This window comes from Carcharhinus amblyrhynchos, chromosome 1 (assembly GCF_965287045.1).
Source record: "Carcharhinus amblyrhynchos chromosome 1, sCarAmb.v2.hapA, whole genome shotgun sequence".
Classification (NCBI taxonomy): Eukaryota; Metazoa; Chordata; class Chondrichthyes; order Carcharhiniformes; family Carcharhinidae; genus Carcharhinus; species Carcharhinus amblyrhynchos.
Genome location: NC_137324.1, coordinates 28,460,377 through 28,484,130, shown reverse-complemented (window position 1 = coordinate 28,484,130; position 23,754 = coordinate 28,460,377). Strand labels below are relative to the sequence as shown.

Here is a 23,754-nt window from a genome sequence, read left to right as displayed (position 1 = left end):
TACTGTAAACTGTCCATTGTAAGCCCTTCCATTACGTTGGAAGTGGTGCTGATTTGAGAGCTGATGAGGGAACTCTCAGAATCTGAAAGAGATTACTTAGTTGTGACAATATATACTCTTTTATCTAAATATTTCTGTCCACAATGATTGTTTTGCAAAGAACTTCTCCTAAAGCTCTTTGTCTCCTGGTCATTTACTTTAACTCCATTAGTAGGTCATTGGAAACTTGGTGGTTGTGGGTAGTGGGGTAGAAAGTGGGAGGGGGTGTTTTGGGGAATCCATGATCCTGAATCTTCTACTAAAGTTACAAAGGCCAAGAGAAATAATAGTTTATCATTTCAAACTCAGGTAAACACATGTACCAAGTTATCCACATTAAGAATCTAATTCGATAGTCAATAGGGCTTTTGGCTGTGTTCATTCCATTCCACGTACTTCACTTCCTTCCTCGAAAGATAGTGAGGTTCTCCGTATCCACACCTTCCATCCCTCCACCTTCCCTACTTCAATGGATATCCTCCTGATCTCTGCACCTCCAACATAATGCTACAGTCAAACACACCTACCCCATCCCTTTCAGCACTCCGAAGGACAATTCGCCCCACAACACTCTGGTCTGCTCCTCAGTCACCCTCAACACCCCCTCCCCTTCCCAAGGCACCTTTCCATGCAAGCATTGAAAAAGAAAGAGCTTCCCTTTTACCAATTCCTTTCTCAGAATTCAAGGCCCCAAATATTCTTGAGGCCTTGAAACAGCAACTGTACTTCCTTCAGTTTAGTAAATTGTATTCACTGCATATGATGTGGTCTCCTCTATGTTGGCGAGACCAAACCTGGACTGAGCACTCGCTCTGTTAAAGACCTCCACCATGAGTGCTACCCTGTTTTGATCTTCTACCCCACTCCCACTCTGAGCTCTCTGTCCCTACAGACATTTTACATTCCCACATTCCACAGGCCTACATTCCCACTCTGAGCTCTCTGCCTCCGACACTGTTCTATAGGAACATGACGCTCAATGTTCACAAGAGGTGCTCAGCTTTCTGTTGGGGACAGTCTTCCAGACTCAACATTGAGCTGAATAATTCCAAATTATAAACTGTGCTCCCATTTTCTTTCTTTGTCTATTTGTTTTTTTTTGTATTTATAGATGGTTCTGCTTTTCCATTCACACTCCCTCTTGGACCATTTTTAGTCTCTTATCTTGTCCCGTTACCAACTCCTTTTGCTTTGCACCAATATCCCTTTAGTCATTTCCTCACTCTCCTCCCTTCCACCCTACTACAAACCTTCCTGTTTGCTCTTTCCTCCCCTCCTCCTTTTTCCTTCCCTCGTTTCAAAAAGGTTACACTGTTAACTCCTCCCAGTTTATTGAATCCCTACAATGCAGAAGGAGGCCATTCGGCCCAGTAAGCCTGCACTGACAGCAATCCCACCCAGGCCCCATCCCCATTGCCCCATGCATTTACCCGGTTAATTCCCTTGACACTAAGGGGCAATTTAGCTTGGCCAATTAACCTGGTTTTTGTATTGTATATCTCGCTGTCAGTGGGGCAGTAATGCTTCTCACTTGTATTTAGGTGCATGAACGGAAGCCAACTTTCCAGTTTAACAATGCTCTGGGTAACACTGGAAGTCTTCCTCTCCTGATTGTAATGCTGTTAGAAATGATCAATGCTTCAACATAGCTGTTTGTCTCGCCTGTCATCTCTTTACCACATTTCCTTTAACGTCGACTTGTTCTCTCAGTATTTTCTTTCCCTCTCTTTCTCACTCTCCCTTTTCAGTACCTGTTGTTATGGATCACCTGGCCAATGACATAAGCATCACTGCCATCATGTATCCAGCACTACTGCAATGGTAATGCCAAAGCAGTAGGCTGGGGGCAGGATGTTGCGATCTGACCAGATGGAGGGGAATTTTATAAAAACCCTATGGTGCAGAAGTAGGCTATTCAGCCCATAGAGTCTGGACCCACCCTCTGAAAGAGCGTTCCACCTAGGCCCACTGCATAACCCCACGCATTTAACATGGTCAATCCACCTAACCCGCATATCTTTGGACTGTGGGAGGAAACTGGAGCAAACCTGTGCAGACATGGGGAGAATGTGCAAACTCCACATAGACAGTGACCCAAGCTGGGAATTGAACCCAGGTCCCTGGCATGTGAAGCAAGAGTGCTAACCACTGTGCTACCGTGCCACCCAACTTGAAATATCAATACAGGGAAGGTTATTAAACAAAGCAGTGTTAGGCAAATGGGTGGAGAAGTTCTGGAACAGGATGTATAACTCTAGGGAAGTGTTAAAATCCTGAGCCAGAGTGACAGCAATTATCAGGAGGCTGCCAAACAGCGTAATTATCTCATCTCTCTGTCAGTGAGTTAGTCTCTCACCCAGCAGTCAGGCTCCAGTGAAGCTGAACGAATCACCGCCTTCCAGCTCCGATATCTTTATGGTACATGAGTTGCACTTGGCCTTACACACACACACACACACACACACACACACACACACACACACACACACACACACACACACACACACCAGATTATAAAGCATTGATTAACTCATGGAGGACAGGGATTTAGGAAATGAGGGGCATTTTCAGGATGGCAACATGTAACTAATGCAATGCCCCAGGGACCAATGCTGGGGCCACTACTTACTTACAATATATATTAATGACATGGACAAGGAAAGTGAATGTACTGTTGCCAAGTTTATGGATGACAAAATAAAGGTGGGAAGGCAAGTGGTGAGGATGACACAGTGAATGGGCAAAAACTTGGCAAATGTAATATATTATAGGAAAATGTAAAGTTATGCAACTTGGTAGGAGGAATAAAGGAGCTGAATATTAATTCAATGGAGAAAGTCTGTAGAAAGCTGCAGCTCAGAGAGATTTGGGGTCCTTGTGCATAAATCACAAAAAACTAGCATGCATGTTCAGCAGGTAATTGGGAAGGCAAATGGAATATTGGCCCTTATTTCAAAGGGAATGAAGTATGAAAATAGGGAAGTCTTGCTAAAACTACACAAGACATTCAATGGGCCATACCTGGGATATTGTGAACAACTTTTGTCCCCTTACCTAAGGAAAGATAAACTGACATTGGAGGCATTCCAGAGAATGTTCACTCGGTTGATCCTGGGTATGGAAGGATTTCCTTACGAGGTGAGGATAAGTAGGTTGGGTCTGTACTTATTGGAGTTTAGAAAAATGAGAGACGATCTTATTGAGACATATAAGATTCACAGGGAGCTAGACAGGGTAGATGCTGAAAGGTTGTTTTCCCTTATGGGAGAGTCTAGGACCAGAGGCCATAATCTCAGAGTAAGGAGTCTCGCGTTTAAGATAGAGATGAGGAGAAATTTCTGCTCTCAGAGAGTAGTGGATCTATGATTTTTTTAACCACAGAGAGATGAGGAAGCTGGGTCATTAAGTATGTTCAAGGCTGACATGGGCAAATTTTTAATCAGTAAGGGAATCAAGAGTAATGGGAATAAGGCAGGAAAGTGGAATTGAGAATCATTATATCAGGTCAGGCGCCACTGTGGCACAGTGTTTAGCACTGCTGCCTCACAGCATCAGGTACCTGGGTTCAGCCGGGTCACCATCTGTGATGAGGTTATACGTTCTCCCTGTGTTTGCGTATGTTTCCCCCTGGGTGCTCTGGTTTCCTCTCACAGTCTGAGAGACGTGCTAGTTAGGTGGATTGGCCATGCTAAATTGCCCCTTAGTGTCTCAAGATGTGGCGGCTAGGGGGACTAGCAGGATGAACCCGTGGAGTTATGGGGATGGGTTGGGGGTTGAACCTCAGTGAGACGTTCTGTTGGAAAAGTGGCACAGGTTCGATGGGCTGAATGGCCTCTTCCTGCAAAGGATCAATTTTTTGATTTTATGATCTTATTGAATGGTGGAGCAGACTCGATGGGCCAAATGGCCTGCCTCTGTTCCTATGTCTTATGGTCTCATGGTCTCCCAGCCTATCAAAGTCATGGATAGGTATCATAGAATCATACAGTGCAGAAGGAGGCTATGTGTCCCACTGAATCTGCACCAACCACAATCCGTATAACCCCAGGCATTTACCTGAGCTAGTCCCTTTGACACTAACAGGCAATTTAGCATGGCCAATGCAAAACTTTGAACCGTGGGAGGAAACTGGAGCACCCAGTGGAAACCCACACAGACATAAGGAGAAGGTGCAAACTCCACACAGCCAAGCCGGGAATCAAACCCGGGTCCCTGATGCTGTGAGGCGGCAGTGCTAACCACTGTGCCACCATACTGCTCGTCTAAGAAGGGTTGAAACTTAGAGGAGATGATTATATACAGTGTGGACGCAATGCTAAATGTTAATATAACTGAGCTGCTCCAAATAATATAAATGATAATGTTTGTTTCGCAACCCATAACTTTGCTAGATTATGAAATGGAGATGCCAGCGTTGGACTGGGGTGGGCACAGTAAGAAGTCTCACAACACCAGGTTTTTAAGTTTTTCAGTCCAACGGGTTTATATGGAATCATGAGATTTCGGAGCACCATTTCTTCATCAGGTGAGTGAAGAGGATCTCCAAGAAAATTGCACATATCCACATTCACCTGATGAAGGAGCAGCACTCTAAAAGCTTACGATTCCAAATAAACCTGCTGGACTTTAACCCGGTGTTGTGAGACTTCTTACTTTGCGAAATTAATCTAGGGATTAGTAATGAATTTCACTGAGTTTTATTTGTGGAGTCTGTTCCATATGGCAAACTCATTTTGCCACTCTGGCACATTGCCAAAGCAATGCTGACCTCAGTTAGAGGCTGTTACAGGGACGTATGGTACTGTATAGGGGATTAACATAGGGCATCAAGTTAAGAGTAAATATTCAGGATTTTAGGTTGTTTTATTTAGTGACAGGCAAACAATGCAGTCTCTTGCCAAGATCACCCTCATCTTGAGAACAAGTTTCTAAAACATATTACCTTTGGAGGTGTGGGGAAGTTTCTTTTCCCCTCGAGAGATCACTTAGAATGTAAAGGATCCTGAGAGACTGCTACTGTCTCATTCCATTTCTCCTTATTCTGTAGAGGTAACGAGTTCATGATTTAAAAACACAGGGAGAAAAGAGAGAAGTCCCATTCCTCTCTCCATTCCTTCACGCTTGTTACTAAATGTGCTTTCCCTTCGCTGGAACAAACATTAAACCTAAGGTAAATTGTGGGGCAAATGTGCACAATGCCTCTTTTATCTGACCTGCAATAATGACTTCACTTACAAAAATGATTTTGTGTGATTAGAACCAGATCTTAACAGTGAATGTTCCAGCCACATATCCCAATGGCAAAGGAAACACATATAGACATGTTTCAGAGCGCTTGATTCCTTAACAAATTCCAATGCAGCTACTGTTGTGCAACGTTCAGAATAGCTTAAGGGAATTAATGTGAGTGAAGTTACAGTAAGCACATTATTTACATAATGGAACGCACTGTTTCACTTATTAGCTCAAGCAATAAAAATCACATTTACACCTGTGTGTCAGCCAGCACAGTGCTCTTTTCAGAGATTCATCCTAGCACGATGCGTCACCTCCCAACACCACAAGCAAGTTTCTTTTGCAAAATAGATTTTTGAAAAGGAACATCTGTCATCGTAAGACCTGGGGATTTTTTCAGCCACTTGTAATAAGTTGCACATGATCGGACAGGCAAACAAACATTCTGCAACTTTTCAAGGCCTGATTCCGTGACGAGGGAGCCAAATTCTGGGGCAAGTGAATGTAGATGTACCATAAGTATTCTTTCTGATTGTACCACATCTTGTTGCGGCTCCTGCTTTGCCCAAGACCGCAAGAAACTACAAAGTGACGTGAACATAGTCCAGTCCTTCACTCAAAGCAGCCTCCCATCCAGTGACTCCATCTACACTTCCCGCTGCCTCGGCAAAGCTGCCAACATAATTAAGGACCCCATTCATCCCGGACATTCTCTCTTCCACTTTCTTCTGTCGGGAAAAAGATACAAAGGTCTGAGGTCACGTACAACCCGACTCAAGAACAGCTTCTTCCCTGCCACTGTCAGACTTTTGCATGGACCTACCTCGCACTAACTTCATCCTTCTCTACACCCTAGCTATGACTGTTACACCTCATTCTGCACCCTCTCCTTTCCTTCTCTATGAAAGGTATGCTTTGTCTGTATAGCACAGAAGAAACAATACTTTTCATTGTATTTAATACATGTGACAATAATAAATCAAATCAGATCAAATCAAATAGATCATGCCGGTTTATCTATTTTCTGTGCCATTTAACTACAAAGTGGCTGAGATGATTTTTTTTACCTGAGCAGTAGCAGTTTGCAGTATTTCAAAAACTATGTACGGCTAGAGACAGGCAAATGAATTATCTTATAGATCGAGCAGGAGATGAGTTTCATGGCCAATGTGAGGTGATGATGCTCGGTTATTAATCCAGAAACACAGTCTAGGGATCTGGTTTCAAATCCCAGCAGATGGTAGAATTCGAATTCAATGAAAAATATTTGGAATTAAGAATCTATTGATGATGTTGACGTCATTGTCAATTGTCAGAAAAACCCATCTGGTTCACTAATGTTCTTTAGGGAAGGAAATCTGCCATTCTTACCCAGTCTGGCTTACATGTGACTCCAGAGCCACAGCAATGTGGTTGACTCTCAATTGCCCTCTGAAATGGCTGAGCAAGCTACTTAGTTGTATCAGCAGTTGAAGAAGGCAGCTCACAATTACCTTCTCAAGGGCAACTAGAGATGGGCAATAAATGCTGGCCAGCCAGCGATGCCCATGGCTCACAAATGATTAAAAAAAACCATCACTCAAAATATTATCCCACTGCTGTGTGTGGGAACTTGCTGTGCATTCACCTGTAGCCGTGTTTCTCACATCACAACGGTGACTACATCTCAAAAAGCACTTCATTGGCTGAAAACAACTTAGGGAGATCTTGAGGCTGGGAAAGATGCTATATAAATGCCAGCACAATCTTTTTGTCAAAGGAATTGGAAGTAACGCTGGGATAGTGAGGGGCAAGACTGGGCAGGAGACTTGGGGAACAGAGAGTTAGGACAACTAGCCTACTACAGCAGCAGTATTCGGACCGCCAGCAGCCCAGTCAGGCAGCAGCCAGCAGACATGTACCAGCAGCAACTTGGCACTTAGCCCAGAGCCAGTCTGCCAGTCACGAGTGGCCTCCAGACTTACAGATATGCAGTTTATCAGTTTGAAGCCAGTTTGTCGCCTGCCAATGAGAGGGCCATGCATTACTGACAAAATAATTACTTCTGGATGTTGGATAATTACCAATAATGTTGGAGCTTTGAACAGTAGGGCTCACTGTGCCTCAACTAGCAATGAAAAGATTTTGTGTCAGAAATAAGGAAGTCTTAGCATGTGTAAAAGTCTTCAGGGATGGTGCTTCCACAGACACTGATAGATGATGAAAATTTAAACTTCACATGGACTGTCAGCCAAAGCTGGAATCAAACCCAGATTCCTGGTGTTGTGATTCAGCGTTGCTAGCCACTGTGCCTCCATCTCTCAAAATATTTAAGAGGCACTTTGTAAATGCTGTGAGAGTTTCTGTTTCTGCCAGCCTATCCGGCAATGAGTCCAAGATTCCGCCCCCCACCCTCGGGTGAAGAAGTTTTTCCTCAAATCCCCTCTAAATCTCTTGCCCAATATCTTAAATCTATGCCTAAGGTTTGTCTCCACTAAGCGTGGGGGACAATCTAAATCAAATCAAGATACATGAAAGAAAAAGCTAGAAGAACACATGAAGGGCAGCATGCCCCACAGTGCCAGTGACCCAGGTTCGATTCCCAGCTCGAGTGTGGAGTTTGCACATTCTCCCTGTGTCTGTGTGGGTTTTCTTCGGGTGCTCTGGTCTCCTCCCACAGTACAAAGATGTTTTCCGGTTAGGTGGACTGGCCATTCTAAATTACTCCTTAGTGTCAGGGAGACTAGCGAGGATAAATGCATGAATTACAATGACTAATTTTGTAAATGCTGCAGGGCTGAGAAATTGCCGTCATGGTTTCTTTCTCTCTCTGATAATGTGTAATCAAAATAATAGCCTTCTAATTTAAACAACGGGCAATTTGGGGTCAGACCTCATGGGCTTTCAGTGAAGAATGGTCTAGATTTCATTAATAGTAATGGAAGCATGCCATACCTGGCCAGGTTACCTAACGCTGTAATCGGTTGTGAAGATTAAGACGGTAGCTACTTTGACGAGCAAGACAGGGTTAATGTAGTGCCGCTTACAGGTATGAATGAACCTTTAAACTTTCTTATTGACTCTATTTGTTTTCACACACTAGCAGAGCATACCAGACTTCTGACTGAAGGCGGCAAAATGACCTCTTGTAGTTATAACATGTGACACTCTATGTGACACTCAATGTGGCACTCAGTATGACACTCAGTATGACACTCAATGTTACACTCAATGTGACAGTCAGCGTGACACTCAATGTGCTGTTGTAACTACTGACCTTTCAGCCATTTTTCCTCTCTTGACTAATATGCTCCTGACATCTTCAATTCTGAGACAGTGCAGAGTGCCAATGGGAGCAGGAAATTACAATTGGACAGAAATAGATTCAGCAAGTGGGTGAAACTCAATGTAGGCAATATGAAATCATCCACATTGGATCTTTGGAAATAAACTGCAGAGTATTATCTAAATGGTGAGAAACAAGCTAGGAATGGCAGAGAAGTAAAGAGAACTGCTCCTCAAGAAGGATATGTTAGCATTGGTGGGGGACAACGCAGATTCATCAGAATGAGACTCCGAGGGTTAATTTACGAGGACAGGATACATTAATGTGGCTTCTATTCTAATGAGTGTATAAGTTTAAGGGTTTTTTTTGATTTGCCTTGATTTATTATTTTCACATGTACTGGGAAACAGTGAAAAGTATTGTTTCTTGTAAGACAAAGCATACCGTTCATGCAGTGCATAGGGGAAAGGAGAGGATGCAGAATATAGTGTTATTGTCAGAGCTAGGGTGTAGAGAAAGTCATCTGATTGAGGTGTTTAAGACGAATAAGGGATTTGGCTGGGTGAATAGAGAATTTTCTCTGGTGGGATATTCCAGAACTAGACAGCGTAACAGAATTCGAGTTAGACTGTTTGAGGGTAATATTAGGATACTTTTATTCACATGAAGGATAGGAGCAATCTGGAATCATTTGCCCCAAAAGTTGTTGATTCTAGACCAATTAAGAATTTCCAAACAGATTTCCAAACAGAGCGCAGCACAGTGGCACAATGGTTAGCACTGCTGCCTCACAGTACCGGGAACCTGGGTTCAATTCCAGCATCAGGCGATTGTTGTGTGGACTTTACATGTTCTCCCCATGTCTGCATGGGTTCCCTTCGGGTGCTCTGGTATTTTCCCACACTCCAAAGATGTCGGGTTAGGTTGATTGGCTAAATTGCCCCTTAGTGTCAGGGGGGATTAGTAGGGTAAATATGTGGGGTTACAGGGATAGAGCCTGGGTGGGATTGTTGTTGGTGTGGGCTCGAAGGGCCAAATGGCCTCCTTCTGCACAACAGGGATACTATGATTTTATGATAAAAGCTTGAAGGATAAGGCTTTCAGGAATGTGGAACCAGGGCAAGCAAATAGAGTTTTAGTGTAGATATGCCATGAATAATTGAGTGACAGAAACGCTCTAGGAGCTGAATTGCCTGCTTCTATTCCTGTTTTCCTCCCTTCACTGTGTGGAGTGAGGATTGATCTCCGGCCATTTACATTTTTCCTTAGATTTCCAGAGTTTCCATTAATGGGAGAAGCAGGGCCTGTGACTGTCATTGGATGATGTGGAGATGCCGGTGTTGGACTCAGATAAACATAGTAAGAAGTCTCACAACACCAGGTTAAAATCCAACAGGTTTATTTGGTAGCAAACACCACTAGCTTTCAGAGCACTGCTCCTTCGTCAGAAGAGTGACTCACCTGACAAAGGAGCAGCGCTCCGAAGCTAGCGGCGTTTGCTACCAAGTAAACCTGTTGGATTTTAACTTGATGTTGTGAGACTTCTTACACTGTTATTGGAAACAGGCCCATGAGGTGAGACGTTGCCAGGCTACTTCCCCAAATATCCTGTCCCTACAGGTAAAGAGAACTCATCAGCAGTGACATGGCAAGGAGCTAGTGCAAGTGAACCTTTTACCCAGACCCATTAATCTGAGGAGACGAGGAAGACGAAAGTCAAAGCATTAATAAGCTCTGTGAATCTGGGACAGTTATTTATGTCCCTATGCACCATACAGAGACCTATGTCTTTTATTTTGGTAAATTGGCAGCTCAGTCCCAAGAACCTTTTGACAGATAAATTGGCTTAGTTCACTTATAACACGTATGGAATCATGCTCAATGAAGTTCCATTCTGAAGACATTTTGTTCAAAGGCCTTGTAGCTTATTGCATTCTGGAAGAAAATGTTCTTAAAAAAAAGAGTTTGAAGATGCTGCATTGTTATTAATTTAAATGCTGATTACCTGTACGAGTTGCTTACTGTTTCTTACTGTTGGTATGGTTTACTGTTGGTAAGCTTGGTATGGCTCCTGCTCTGTCCAAGACTGCAAGGAGCTACAAAAGGTCGTGAATGTAATCCAATCCATCACGCAAACCAGTCTCCCATTCATTGACTCTGTCTACACTTGCCGGTGCCTTGGCAAAGCAACCAGCATAATTAAGGACCCCACCCACTCTGGACATTCTCTCTTCCACCTTCTTCCTTTGAGAAAAAGATACAAAAGTCTGAGGTAACATACCAACCGAGTCAAGAACAGCTTCTTTCCTGCTGCTGACAAACTTTTGAATGGGCCTACCTTGCATTAAGCTATTCTTTCTCTATGCCCTAGGTACGACTGTAACACTACATTCTGCACGCTTTATGAATGGTATGATTCATTCTCTATGAATAGTATGATTCATGCCAATACAATACTTTTCATTGTGTGTTAATACATGTGACAATAATAAATAATAATGCAATTCTCTGCCCGTTGAAGTGGTGGAGGCTACCTCGCTAAATATATTTAAATCACGGGTAGATAGGTTTTTGATAGACAAGGGAATTAAGGGTTATGGGGAGAAAGCGGGAAAGTGGAATTGATCCACTTCAGATCAGCCATGATCTTATTGAATGGTGGGGCAGGCTCGAAGGGCTAGATGGCCTACTCCTGCTCCTATTTCTTATGTTCTTATGTTCTTAAATCCAATCAAAAAGTTTTTGCCTATATATTATCCTATATGTAAATAAATTAAAATCCTCGATTTTGCCTGTATTTGCCAACCAAAAGTGTAGCATATGCTGCCTTAGAGAAAATTGGCAAACATGGTTAGCATCTCACATATTGCCATGTGTGAACACTGTAGCACAGGGTTAATTTTAATTCTACACCATACAATTCCACTCCATATAACATCAGTCATAGGGAAATTAATGGGAAAAATTCTGAGGGACAGAATGAATCTCCACTTTAAGAGGCAAGGATTAATCAAGGATAGTCAGCATGGCTTTGTCAAAGGGGAGATCAATTTTTGAGGAAGTGATTGTGTAGATAAGGATGGTGCAGTTGATGTAGTCAATATGGATTTCAGTAAGGCATTTGACAACAGCCCACTGGTGATGCTGATCAAGAAGGTAAGAGTCCATAGGATCCAGGGCAATTAGGCAAGTTGGATCCAAAATTGGTTTAGTTTGCAGGAGGATGAGGATGATAATTGTGTTTTGGTTGGAAGCCTGTGTCCAGTGGTGTTAGGCAGGGATTGGCATTGGATTCCTTGTTGTTTATTGTGTACATTAATGATCAGTCAGTTTGCAGATGACATGGAAATTAGTGTTGTGGCCTTAGATTATAGGATGATATAGACGGGCTGATCAGATGGGCAGAGCAGTGGCAAATGGAATTTAACCTTGAAAAGTGTGAGGCGATGCATCTTGGGGGAACTAACAGGCAAGGGAATACATAATGAATGGTACGACACTGGGTAGTACAGAGAACCAGAGGGAGCTTGGGGTGCATGTGCATAAATCCCTGAAGGCAGCAGGACAGGTAGATAAAGTGGTTAAAAAGACATATGGGATACTTGCCTTTATTAGCTGAGTCATAGAATATCAGAGCAGGGAGATTATGCCAGAGCTGTATAAAACACTTGTTAGGCCACAGCTAGAGTACTGTGGGCAGTTCTGGCCACCACACTATAGGAAGGATGTGATTGAGCTAGAAAGGGTGCAAAGGAGATTCACTAGGATGTCGCCTGGGCTGGAGTGTTTCAGCTATAAAGAGAGGCTGCTTCGGCTGGAGTTGTTTTCTTTAGAGCAGAGAAGGCTGAGAGGGAACCTGATAGAGGTGTACAAAATTATGAGGGACATAGAAACTACAACACTCAGCAGTAGTCACATATTTTGGGATACAGTGAAAAGTATTGTTTCTTGTGCACTATACAGGCAAAGAATATCATTCATAGAATACATAGGGGAGAAGGAAAGGAGAGGGTGCAGAATGTAATGTTATATTCATAGCTGTCAAGAAAGATCAACTTAATATGAGGTAGGTCCATTTAAAAGGCTGACAGAACCAGGGAAGAAGCTGTTCTTGAGTCATTGGTTCTCAGACTTTTGTATTTTTTCCCCCAACGGAAGAAGGTGGAAGAAAGTATGCCTGGGATGTGCGGGTTCCTTGATTGCTGCTTTTCTGAGGCACGGGAAGTGCAGACAGAGTCAATGGGTGGTTTGCATGATAGACTGGGCTACTTTCGCAATCCTTTGTAGCTTCTTGTGGTCTTGATTGGAGCAGGAGCCATACCAATCTGTGATATATCCAGAAAGGAATCTTTCCATGGTAAAAATTGGTGAGAATCGTAGTGTACATGTTGAATTTTCTTAGCTTCCTGAGAAAGTAGATGCGTTGGTGGGCTTTTTAACTGTAGTGTTGGCATGGGGAGAACCAGAAAAGGTTCTTGGGCATCTGCAGACCTGAAAACTTGAAGCCCTCGACCATTTCTACCTCATCACCATTATGTTATTCATCTGAACTTCAATTCTATCCCTCTTGAAATAAACCCCAGTGTTTGGTTTGCTTGTTTTTGTAAAATTTATATCTTTATTAATTGGTTTCTCTACCTTTTCTGACTTGTGCATCAGAACCCCAGACCCTTTTGCTCCTCTATCCAATTTCGATCCAAGCAGTATGCAGCCTGCTTATTCTTCCTGCCAAAATGCACCATCTCAAACTTAGAAGTTTTATTTATTAGTCACAAGTAGGTTTACATTAACACTGCAATGAAGTTACTGTGGAAAATCCCCTAGTCACCACACTCCGGCACCTGTTCGGGTACACTGAGGGAGAATTTAGCATGGCCAATGTACCTAACTAGGCTGTGGGAGGAAACCGGAGCGCCCAAAGGAAACCCATGCAGACGTGGGAAGAACGTGCAGACTGTGCACAGACAGTGATCCGAGCTGGGAACCGACCCCAGGTCCCTGGTGCTGTGAGATAGCAGTGCTAACCACTGTACCACCACTGTGCCAGCCTGTTATAAGTTATCAAGTTTATTACTGTCCCCTTCCTGCATTTTGTCACTCCTTTTAATTGCAGTCCCCATTCCCTTAGTGTGTTGCTGCATATTTTGAAACCATACTTCAAATTCCCAAGAACCAATTGTGAATGAAAAATGTGAATCATAAGTAACAACGTGACAACCTGTTTCACAATATTGCACATAATCGGGACAGATGAGAGGCTCATCAGTGAAGAATACCCAGTCGATAAATTAGTGAACATAACTACATTTCTTTTACAATATTCTAAAACTTTAATCTGCTTTGATCTCCTTCAATAGCTTGTTCCATTTAAATTCTATCTAGCAAATGAATTAAAGAACAAAGTGAAAATGATTATTAGACAGTGACAATTTCTTTAATTCTTCCACAATTTGTTACCAGAAGTCTTCTGTCCTCTACCCAAAGGCAGGACAAACCCACAGCACCACAATCTCCCCCACAGGTAGGGCCAGGAGACTGATCCTGGATCCACCCCAGCCAGAATGGGGATTGAATGCTGTACTCAATCTCATCTGGTGTCTCCGAGTTCTTGTGGCAATATACACTTTTACATGCATGTTATAGCTTGGAACAAAGAACAAAGAACAACACAGCACGGAACTATGGATAAAGTTAAAGTTTATTCATTAGTCACAAGTAGGCTTACATTAACATTGCAATGAAGTTACTGTGAAAACCCCCTAATTGCCACACTCCAGTGCCTGATGTTAGGGGCTCCAATTTCTTTCCATCGTGTAGCCTCTTGCTGCCTGTCATTGGTGTACTTTGGAAGGAATACTCAACCCTGCTCAGTCACATTAGGGACATATCTGCCTTGGAGTGGAATGTCAGCCCAGAGGTTCTGGCTCAGAAACAGGGACACTACCCACTGCGCTACAAAACCTCCCTAACCAGAAATATCTGGATGTATTTCTTAAACTGAGAGAACAATAATCACCCCAAGGTGAAGCCTTATGTTTAAAGTACATGACCTGCTATATATAGAATTAAAGTTACACATTGACATTTATCAGGAGAGAATTTGATACCTTCCCCTTGACCCTCAAGTTTACATTCCTGCAGCCTAATCACTAAAAGTGCATTTCTGAGCAGTCAGTTCACTTTTTTGCAAGTGCATTTTCTGTGAAGAATAAATTCTCGTATACTTTTTAATCCTGACCCCTTTCAATCTCCTATAGGAGCATGGTAAGTCACACTTGGAGTTAGAAAACAGAGGTCAGATAGTGTCTATGATAACCTCAAGAGCTCCATCCTGTCCTGTCCATAAATACTAAACCCCTTTGGCACCACCTGCAAGTTCTCCTCCAAGCCACTCATCATCTTGACTTGGAAATATATTGCCATTCCTTTGCAAAATCCTGGCATTCCCCTCCCTAACGGCTATGTGGGTCAACACACAGGACGTGGACTGCAGCGATTCAAGAAGGCAGCTCACCATCACCTTCTCAAGGGCAATTAGGGATGGGCAATAAATGATGTGATGCGATGTTAAACTGGTGTAAACACAGTAAGAAGTCTCACAACACCAGGTGAAAGTCCCAACTGTTGGCCAGCCAGCGACACCTATTTCCCACAAACGAATTAGAAAAAGATTGATATATTTGTTTTGGGATAAAATCCCTTTCTCACCAATTTTCTGGCTTCCTCCCCTGGAGTTCCTCAGTTGTTGCTGGGATTTATGCCCACTGGCATCTCAGCCTAGTGGCTGCTTTGACAATAGACGGCTATACCACTCGGTGGACTTCACCACAACTGCCCGCAACCTTGTCCTTAACTTACACACAAGTAGGCATAAAGTGGATAGTTTTTAGAAAGAGATACCTCAACTGTTTTTACCCTTCCAATCCCAGAATAAGAGGACAGGACAAGGTGTTGAACTAAATTCCGCACAGACCAGGGATTAACTCTGGAACCCTTTAACTCTGAAAGAAGAGGCTTACATTTATAAAAGCGCCACCAGTCACAGAAGAAACCCGAGAAATGCCAGGCAGGGAGCCAGGCTTTGAGGGTAAAGTGAACCATTTTGTCTCTTACGGCATTGAATTTAATTACCACTGGACTATGAAAATTCAGCCAGAGGGAATTTTGAGCAGACCTTTAAAGGATTCCTCAGCAACATTTCTCTTTTTTAATGACTGCCAACTAAATACCCACTACGGATGTTTTGGTAAAGTGAGGGATCAGCCAAGATTCATTTCCAAATGATAATTCAGGGATCTACCCCAGGCAACACTTATTTAAAAAGACCCATGACTCTCTCAGCGAGGCTTCTGGGTGTCAGGACCTTGCCCTCAAGGTCAAATGGGGTCATGAGATCATCTGTGTGAGAAACAGTCACCACTTTTTCCAGACAGGTCATTATTGTGTGGGGAAGTGGGGGAGAACTCCTCCATGGGGCTGCCTGCAACTACAGCTGAGATCAGGCAGGGGTTGGAGAAAGAGGGCCCCAAAGCTTACCTGAAGCAATGGTCCACCCAACCGAGGCTGCTGCATGAGGTCACTTCCAGGCTGTTCCCCCGACATCTCCAGCCACCTGGAAGCTGACTGGAAAATTCTAGAAGGCCTCTGGCAATAGGCGTTAACAGGCCTGTAACTAGCTTAATTGTTTATCTGTCACTTGTAGCCTGGCTGTGTACGCCACCCTCACCATTCCCTGTCTCTTGGACAACAGTCCTATGGTGGGTTAGAGTGGGAACACTGGCAGGCCAATAGGCAGCCACCATTTGGACAAAGAAATTCAGCCAGCTCTCCTTGAAAACTGGACAAAAAAATGTGCGACTATCAGCTGTCTTTCCAGAATGCAGCTTGGAGGTCGATGACTGCAGAACATGGTGTTACGTGCATTGACCTGAACAGGCACCTGAGTGTGGTGACTAGGGGAATTTCACAGTGACGTCATTGCAGTGTTAATGTAAGCCTTACTTGTGACATTAATAAATAAACTTAACTGTAACTACGAGCTGTATTTGTATAGCACCTTTACCGTAGGACACATTCCAAAAAGCTTCACAGAACGAGATGTTGAGAGGAGAAATATTAAGAAACTAATGTCATGTTCAAAGAGCGATATTACACGAGGCAGCCTCTGAATTGGTCACTTCTGTGTTTGCCTTCCAATTAAGGACAGTGGGTGGATTGGGGATGTCTTCCTGGGATTCACTTACTTCTCATCACTATGGAGTGGGCTGCAGATTCCTGTAGCAACCCAGACCTGGGAATCGCACTTGGAGGCAGGACTACCGGGAGTAGCTTAATATTTCTCCTCTCAACTTCTAGTCCCAATGGAAGTTTCCTGCTGCTTTACCAGCTGCCACCCACCAGCCATCTCCCCCGCAATCCTACCGCCACCTCCAAACCCAGCTTCACAGGACTGGGAAAACTCTGCCCATTATCTCTGTATAACATACATTTTTATTTGTCTCTCTGCTGGTTACAAAAAGCTAGCCAGTAAAGAAATACACTCCAAAGACTACACGCGCTTCTAACTTGTCTGTGTTTTGGGGTTTGTGTGGAGACAAACAGAAAGGCTGAGTAACAACCTGAATTACAGTGGCTTTTTCCTTTGGCCACTGGCAGTGTAGTTTCTGCCTCTCTGCTATCCTCATTTCAATGCACTCTACCCTGTGTCCCTGTAAATCCTAGCATAAATTTGCCACTGGAGGTTTGGGGGTCACGGTAGTATAATTTATAACACTCATCAACAGTATACCATGGCAGGAAACTCCAGCCTATTATAAATCACACCAATTATAAGGCAACGAAAAACGAGGAATGGAAACTCTTGCATTTTAAAACAATATCCTTTTATTTTTTGTGGAATGGAACAGTTCCATGTTAATAACAAAGTTTCATAAAGGCAGACAGATATTGTTCAGTGCTAGTTCCTTTTTAAACTCCAACAAGACCATCTGTGGCCTTTGACAAGTTCCAGGCACGAGAATAGGTTTGAATGGAGATTTTTACTGTTTGATTTGAGCTTACCTCTGGCTACTAAGAGTGTGAATGTATGAATTATAGGCAGTGGTCCAATCTAACCACAGAACATAAATCGGGGAAACTCAGCTATTGCCAGTAATGCTTGACACTATTACATCTACATAACAGGAACTGGATATCAAATGTTAAGTTCGGTCAAAGCTACAATACATATATTTTGTAAAAAAAAAACTCAATAAATTAGATATATATCTAAGTTCTTTTTTTGTAAATCATGCACAAATTTCAAATATTGGACAAGTTTTTTTTATCCATTAGGTACCTGGAATGTACACATAAACAGCGATCGGTAAGAAAATAACAAAGTGTCTTTTCATTTTACAAAAATTACACAGCTATAGAACTCCTACCTTTGTATCAAAGAGTTAACAGATAACTTCAATCTAGTAAATTAGTCTTTCTACAGAGTAAGAGCTTCACGGTCCGAATAAAGGTTAGAGGATGAAAATTGAATTTTAATTGATTTTAATAGGATTCCTACCTAAATTTTCTTTTGTACTTTACCTGTAGAATCCTATTTAAAATCAAAGAGAATTTTTATTTTTTTTCCGGGTTACATGGTTGCTCAGTCTGCTACACATATGTTCTAGTCATTTCTTTTTCTTAAAAAAAAGGGTTTACCTCAAATGAGTTCTTTGCAAAAATTGCACGTTACATTTAAATTGCACCACGTAAGTTGTGCTTGTGGCACTTTCTGCATAAAGAGAAGGGAGTAGCTCAAGTCACCAATACATGATCAGTGTCAGTGATTGATTGACTAGCAATTCTTTTCTCCCAAGTTGCTATGGACATTCACTATCATTGCACCCTCTCATTAGAACAACGCAAAGTGCCAGCACAGCGCCTCTCCACACTTGCACATTCAGTGTTGTCCCTGGGCGTTTTTAGTATTTTGGCACCATTACATTATCGTGGGGTGGGGAGGGAAGAGATGTAAATCACAGATAAGCCAAAATGCTTTAATGTTGGTGTGTTGCACTCCTTTTGTGCCACACACACTTCATTCATGATCTTAAACTGCCCTGACCGCGACTGGCACCAGAATCTTGACACGCAATCAGGCTTGAAACTGTTCTCTCCAGACACTAACCAGCTCTGGTGGACCATGCTCCAGTTCAGTTGGGCACTCGGTGTGAGAACGTCACATGCCCACTGCTGCCCCAGCGACAATGCCAGCATTCTTTCGCAGGGCCAATAGTGTTAAGGCAGCTGCGCCAGGAAGGCGCCAGATCCACACAACATGGTTACCATTCACAGTCAACACTTCAGCTTTGATGATCAAAAGCCAGCCACAAAGCACAAACCTTCATATGTTATGAAAAGCCAATGCACTTGCAGGATCAAATTTATAACTCAAGAAAAAAAAAATCATTGCAATCTAAAATAATGCTCATTTTACACGACATTTGAAAACTCGATTCTAATACTTTTTGTCATGAACCATTATCTACTTTTGTGTCTAACCAATTTTAAACGGGTAATAAATTAAAAATTATAAACATGTAAAAACAAAAATTAAGAACCTAGGTAACTATAAATGTGTACAGTAATTAGTAAATAAGCTATATACTTATAAATCTCTTAACCAAAATGATACGTTAAAGTCTATGAACAACTTTACAAATATACAATGTGCTAATCAGACTGCAAATAATTAATGCTTTTTGAACTATTTTATCCCTTGCTCACTACACAATGTGTTTCCTTAATAATTTCCAGATTAATACTGAACATCCTAAACTGCAATGATTTTAGGATCTGCTTCCTCATTTTTCGTTATGTTTATATTTTTTGTGTTTTTTTTCCCTAAACAAGCAAATCATAAGTATACAACCATGTTTCTTTTTTAAACATTATCATACAATATTCATATTTATATATTTACAACTCTTCTGGAATCTGCAGCTTCACACAAATAAAAAGTATTTAAATGCTCTTTTGTAAAGAAAAATAATCGTCTTTTGTTTCACTTTCTTAGCACACACTTGTCGATTTAGGCACAGAATGGTTCTTTTAGCAGTCTCAATGCCAGAGGTCAAAAGTAGTCACCTCTAGATTTTTTTTTGCAAAATGTTTCATTTCAGTTCTGACATTTTGTTTCCAAAAGAAAAATGTTTCTTCATGCCAAACAGTACATTTTTGTTTTAGATGGGTACAAGCACTTGAAGATGTAAGGCTCAAAAATGGTGGGAAGTAAAATGGGGACGAGAGTCCCAGATGGTTCAGTGTATTTCCTTCAGTGTGAGTTGTCCATGGTTCAGCGTTCTATAATCCTGGTTCTATTTGCCCCAAACAGGCCTCATGTCTTGATGACACCATTGCACTGCTGGTGCTTGGGGATACAAGGTTCATCAGGCAAAGCATCATGGGTAAAGACAGAGTCATCTCCAGAAGAGCATGTACTATGAGTGTCTTGGCATACTGGCGAATACTGCTCAAAAGGTGCTGATAGGTCAAGATATTCCTGAAATACAAAAGAAAAAACACTATTATCATTTTGTGGCAGGATGGCAAGTACACTTACTGTAGTGTCAGCTGCGGCTCAGTTGGAAGCACTTCTGTTTTTTGAGTCTGAAGGCTATTGCTTCATGTCCCACTCCAGAGACTTGAGCACAAAGGGCTGACAGTCCAGCGCAGTTGGGAAGGAGTGCTGCATTGTTGGAGGTGCTGTCATTAAACCAAGTCCCATCTCCCAGTCTGAGATCCCATGGCGCTATTCTGAAGTAATCCCCCGTTTTCCTGGTTAATATCTATCCTTCAAACAATATCACTGAACAGACCATCTGGTTATTTATTATATTGCTGTTTGTGGGAGCTTGATGTGTTTCCTTGCTTCACAACATTAGCTCAACTTTAAAAGTACATATTTGGCTACAAAATGCTTTGGGACATCCTACGGTCATGAAAAACTGTGAATACAAGTTTCCCTTTCACTCCCAAAACAACATCAATTCAACATTTGGTAGATTCCAGTTCACGGTTCTGTTTTTATGATGGTGCTTCGTATCATATGGTGTATCTTACCATACAAGAATGAATGATATTTTGTTTGGAAAATCCTCCAATGTTTTCCAATGGAGTTTAAAAGAGGAAGGGGTGACTTGGTTGAAGTATACATGAACCTGAACAGTCTTGACAAGGTGGATATGGAAAAGATGGTTCATCTCTTGGGCGAGTCCAGAACTAGGTGGCACTATTTTCAAATTAGGGGTAGGACAGGGATGAGGGTTAATGTTTTTCCCTTAGAGGGTTGTGCGACTTTGGCATTCTCTGGCTTTGAAGATGGTGGAAGCAGGGTGATTGAATGTTTTTACGGAGGAGGTAGATAGGTGGAGGCACGGGGGCAGTGGTTAGTACTACTGCCTCACAGCGCCAGGAATCCAGGTTTGATTCCCAGCTCAGGTCTGCGTGAGTTTGCACGTTCTCCCCGTGCCTGCATAGATTTCCTCCGGATGCTCCAGTTTCCTCCCACAGTCTGAAAGACATGCTGATTAGGTGCACTGACTCAAACAGAGGCCGAAGTGTGGTGACAGGGGAATTTCACAGTAACTTCATTGCAGTGTTAATGTAAGTCTAATAAATAAAACTTTTAACTTCAGATTCTTGTTAGGCAAAGCAATCAGCTTATCGGGGAATTGATGGGAATGTGGAAACACAAAAACAGATCAGCCATGATCTTACTGAACGACAGAACAAGGTCCAGGGGCCGAAGGGTCCAATTCTGTTCCTATTCTGAACGTTTACTTTCCTGAAGGTATTGTGATGCAGGTCGATGGACCTTAGCTATCCTAAGGGACCTTTCTTTCAGTGAGAGTCCGGAATCAGTTTACGATGATTAGCAATCACCGGACATTTAATCACATGGGCCAGTGCAATGGAGCCCCCAGTTACGTGCCCACCTCCATCTACAGGTACATTTTAATAAACGGATTGGTCCTTTCTAGGTGTCAGGAATCCAGAAATCATAATGGATAAGAATACGAGAATCTGATGGGGAAAGGAAGGCCACATAATTCCAGCATCAGTGAGGAAGGGTGTAATTCTGAGCAGCCCAGGTCTGCTGTTTCCCTCTCTTTTCAACTACCCAAGAAACCCCAAAGTGGGGGTGAGGACCAGCATTAAGTTTGGGACGGGTGGGGGATTGGGCTGTGATAGAAAAGGTGCTTCTTCTCTCTTTTCTTACTGCGTCTCAGCAGCTGGTTGGAGCCATGCCTGGATATATTCCCTGCACGGCTTGGCTCCTCCTCTAGACAAGTTACACATCAAGATTTACATTGTTAGTTGTGGTCCCTTTAAGCAGCACCCGTTAGGAAAACCTGGCCTTTAAAACGCCCGAGTGTAACTGGCCCCAGTTGCGTTGGTGCAAACCAATTTTGCAGCGAGGGCTTCAAACAGGCACCAGCCCCTTTATTTGCTGAAGACTTGTTTCAAGCACGGACCATGATTACTTTTCTTTTTGACCTTTATCAACACGGTGAGCTGCACACTTTTGGCCTGTAATGAGTATACGCTTCATGCTCATCTTGGAGGGCTTGGGAGGCTATTTAATGCCTGAGAAATGAGAGCCATGTGGCTGACTTTCGAGGCCCCATCCTTTCTCTTTACAGAGCGTGACAGACCTTCAGTGAATTTCAAACATTGCTGTGTTTAGTTCAGCAGTGATATAACCCGTACCAATTTTTGATTAATGATAGTAATCATAGGAGAGCTGTTTTTCCCTACTGAGAATACAGTGACCATACACTTTATGAAGACCGTTCAGTGGGATTAAGTAATGTATATTTCCACACACTGCTGCATGAACAATGACAATGTTTTGCATTGTACAAAATCAGAAAACTGTTCCTTTTTTCAAAAAAAAATCTCAAAAGCAAATCCCCCAGGCTAACTACTTACTTTCCAAATTACAGCAATTGACAGATTCCTTATGAGAACCATAATGTTAAAGAGTTAAGTGTGCTGACTGTAGGCCTTGCGTTTTATTGCCATATGTATGCCTCTTTCCCAGCCCCCAGTGCCACACGATAGGGGCTGCTGGAGAGACATCATAAAAAGACTGTGGTGCGGATTACAGTGAATGTGATCGCTGCTCTACCCCTTCCCAGGCAGCTGAATCAGACAGAAAATCTGAATGGCTTTAAAACTACACTCCTAGCAACATTCCATCTCAGTTTCCCAGGTCAAAGGCTAACTCTCTGGTTGGGGCAGGTTATTGGACAGGAGGGATGCTATATAAATCCTGGCGATAATGTTTTACGATCACACGCTTGGAGATTTGGTGCTGTCGATCATTTTCAATTATTATCTGTCAAGCGTTTAAACGGTGCACTAAATCAGTGAGCCGGGTGGCATGGCCCTTGTGTTTATTTAAAACATATCTTTATTGCGGTTTACATTAAACAATGCGCTTAGTGTATTGAAAGGAAGGCTGCAAGCAGATTTAGAAGCTGCTAGATGCTGGAAATTAGGAATATAGAATGGTGGAACACCATGGCCAGTTCAACAGCAGCTGAAAAGAGGAAAGAATACACTCATATTTTGGGTACAGATATTTGCTGGAATCTACTTAAGAGAGGATATAATTACATGTCACTGCATTGCCTGTTGTGGCCATCTAGCCAATTAACATTTACTGATGCTAATTTATTTTTTCTCTTTTCACAGGCTAATGTATCTGCCATTCATTTCCTGATTGTGGCTCGAGTCAAAAATAATATCCGCACAATTTTTGATCAATGATGTTAAACATTGGATATGGTACAGAAAAATTTCCAAAACAAGCGGTTCACCAGCCTACTGATCCGGCAGAAAGCTGCTTAAAGGGGAGCATTCACCATCTAAATTCCAATGAGTCTTGAGGAATATTGGCTTGTCGACTGGTTTTAGCCTGCTTGCTTCACTTGACGTTCATTGGTCTAGATGCTACTGGACTGCAGTATTTACACTGAAAACATCATCAAAGGTTGACCTTGGTCACTCCCCTGGTGTTTCAATGAGTTCATCTGGTGCACAGCTGAGCTGCGCAGACCAGAATGGTGTTGGATTCAATGCCCAGTCTCTGTTGAGTCAACAGGATGTGGAGATGCCGGCGCTGGACTGGGGTAAACACAGTAAGAAGTCTGACAACACCAGGTTTAAGT

General features: G+C 42.5%; 1 protein-coding gene across 11 annotated transcripts in view; it reads right to left on the bottom strand.

Moving 5' to 3' along the window:
* Nucleotides 1-17,399: 17,399 nt before the first annotated feature.
* Nucleotides 17,400-23,754, bottom strand: part of LOC145351715 (fibroblast growth factor receptor 3-like) — a 170,276-nt gene continuing 163,921 nt past the window's right edge. For all 11 annotated transcript variants that reach the window (XM_080201408.1, XM_080201330.1, XM_080201671.1 and 8 more), the window contains exon 23: nt 17,400-20,078. In XM_080201408.1, the coding sequence (XP_080057534.1) occupies nt 19,914-20,078 (165 nt within the window). In that variant the 3' untranslated portion in view covers nt 17,400-19,913. The remainder of the gene's footprint in view (nt 20,079-23,754) is intronic.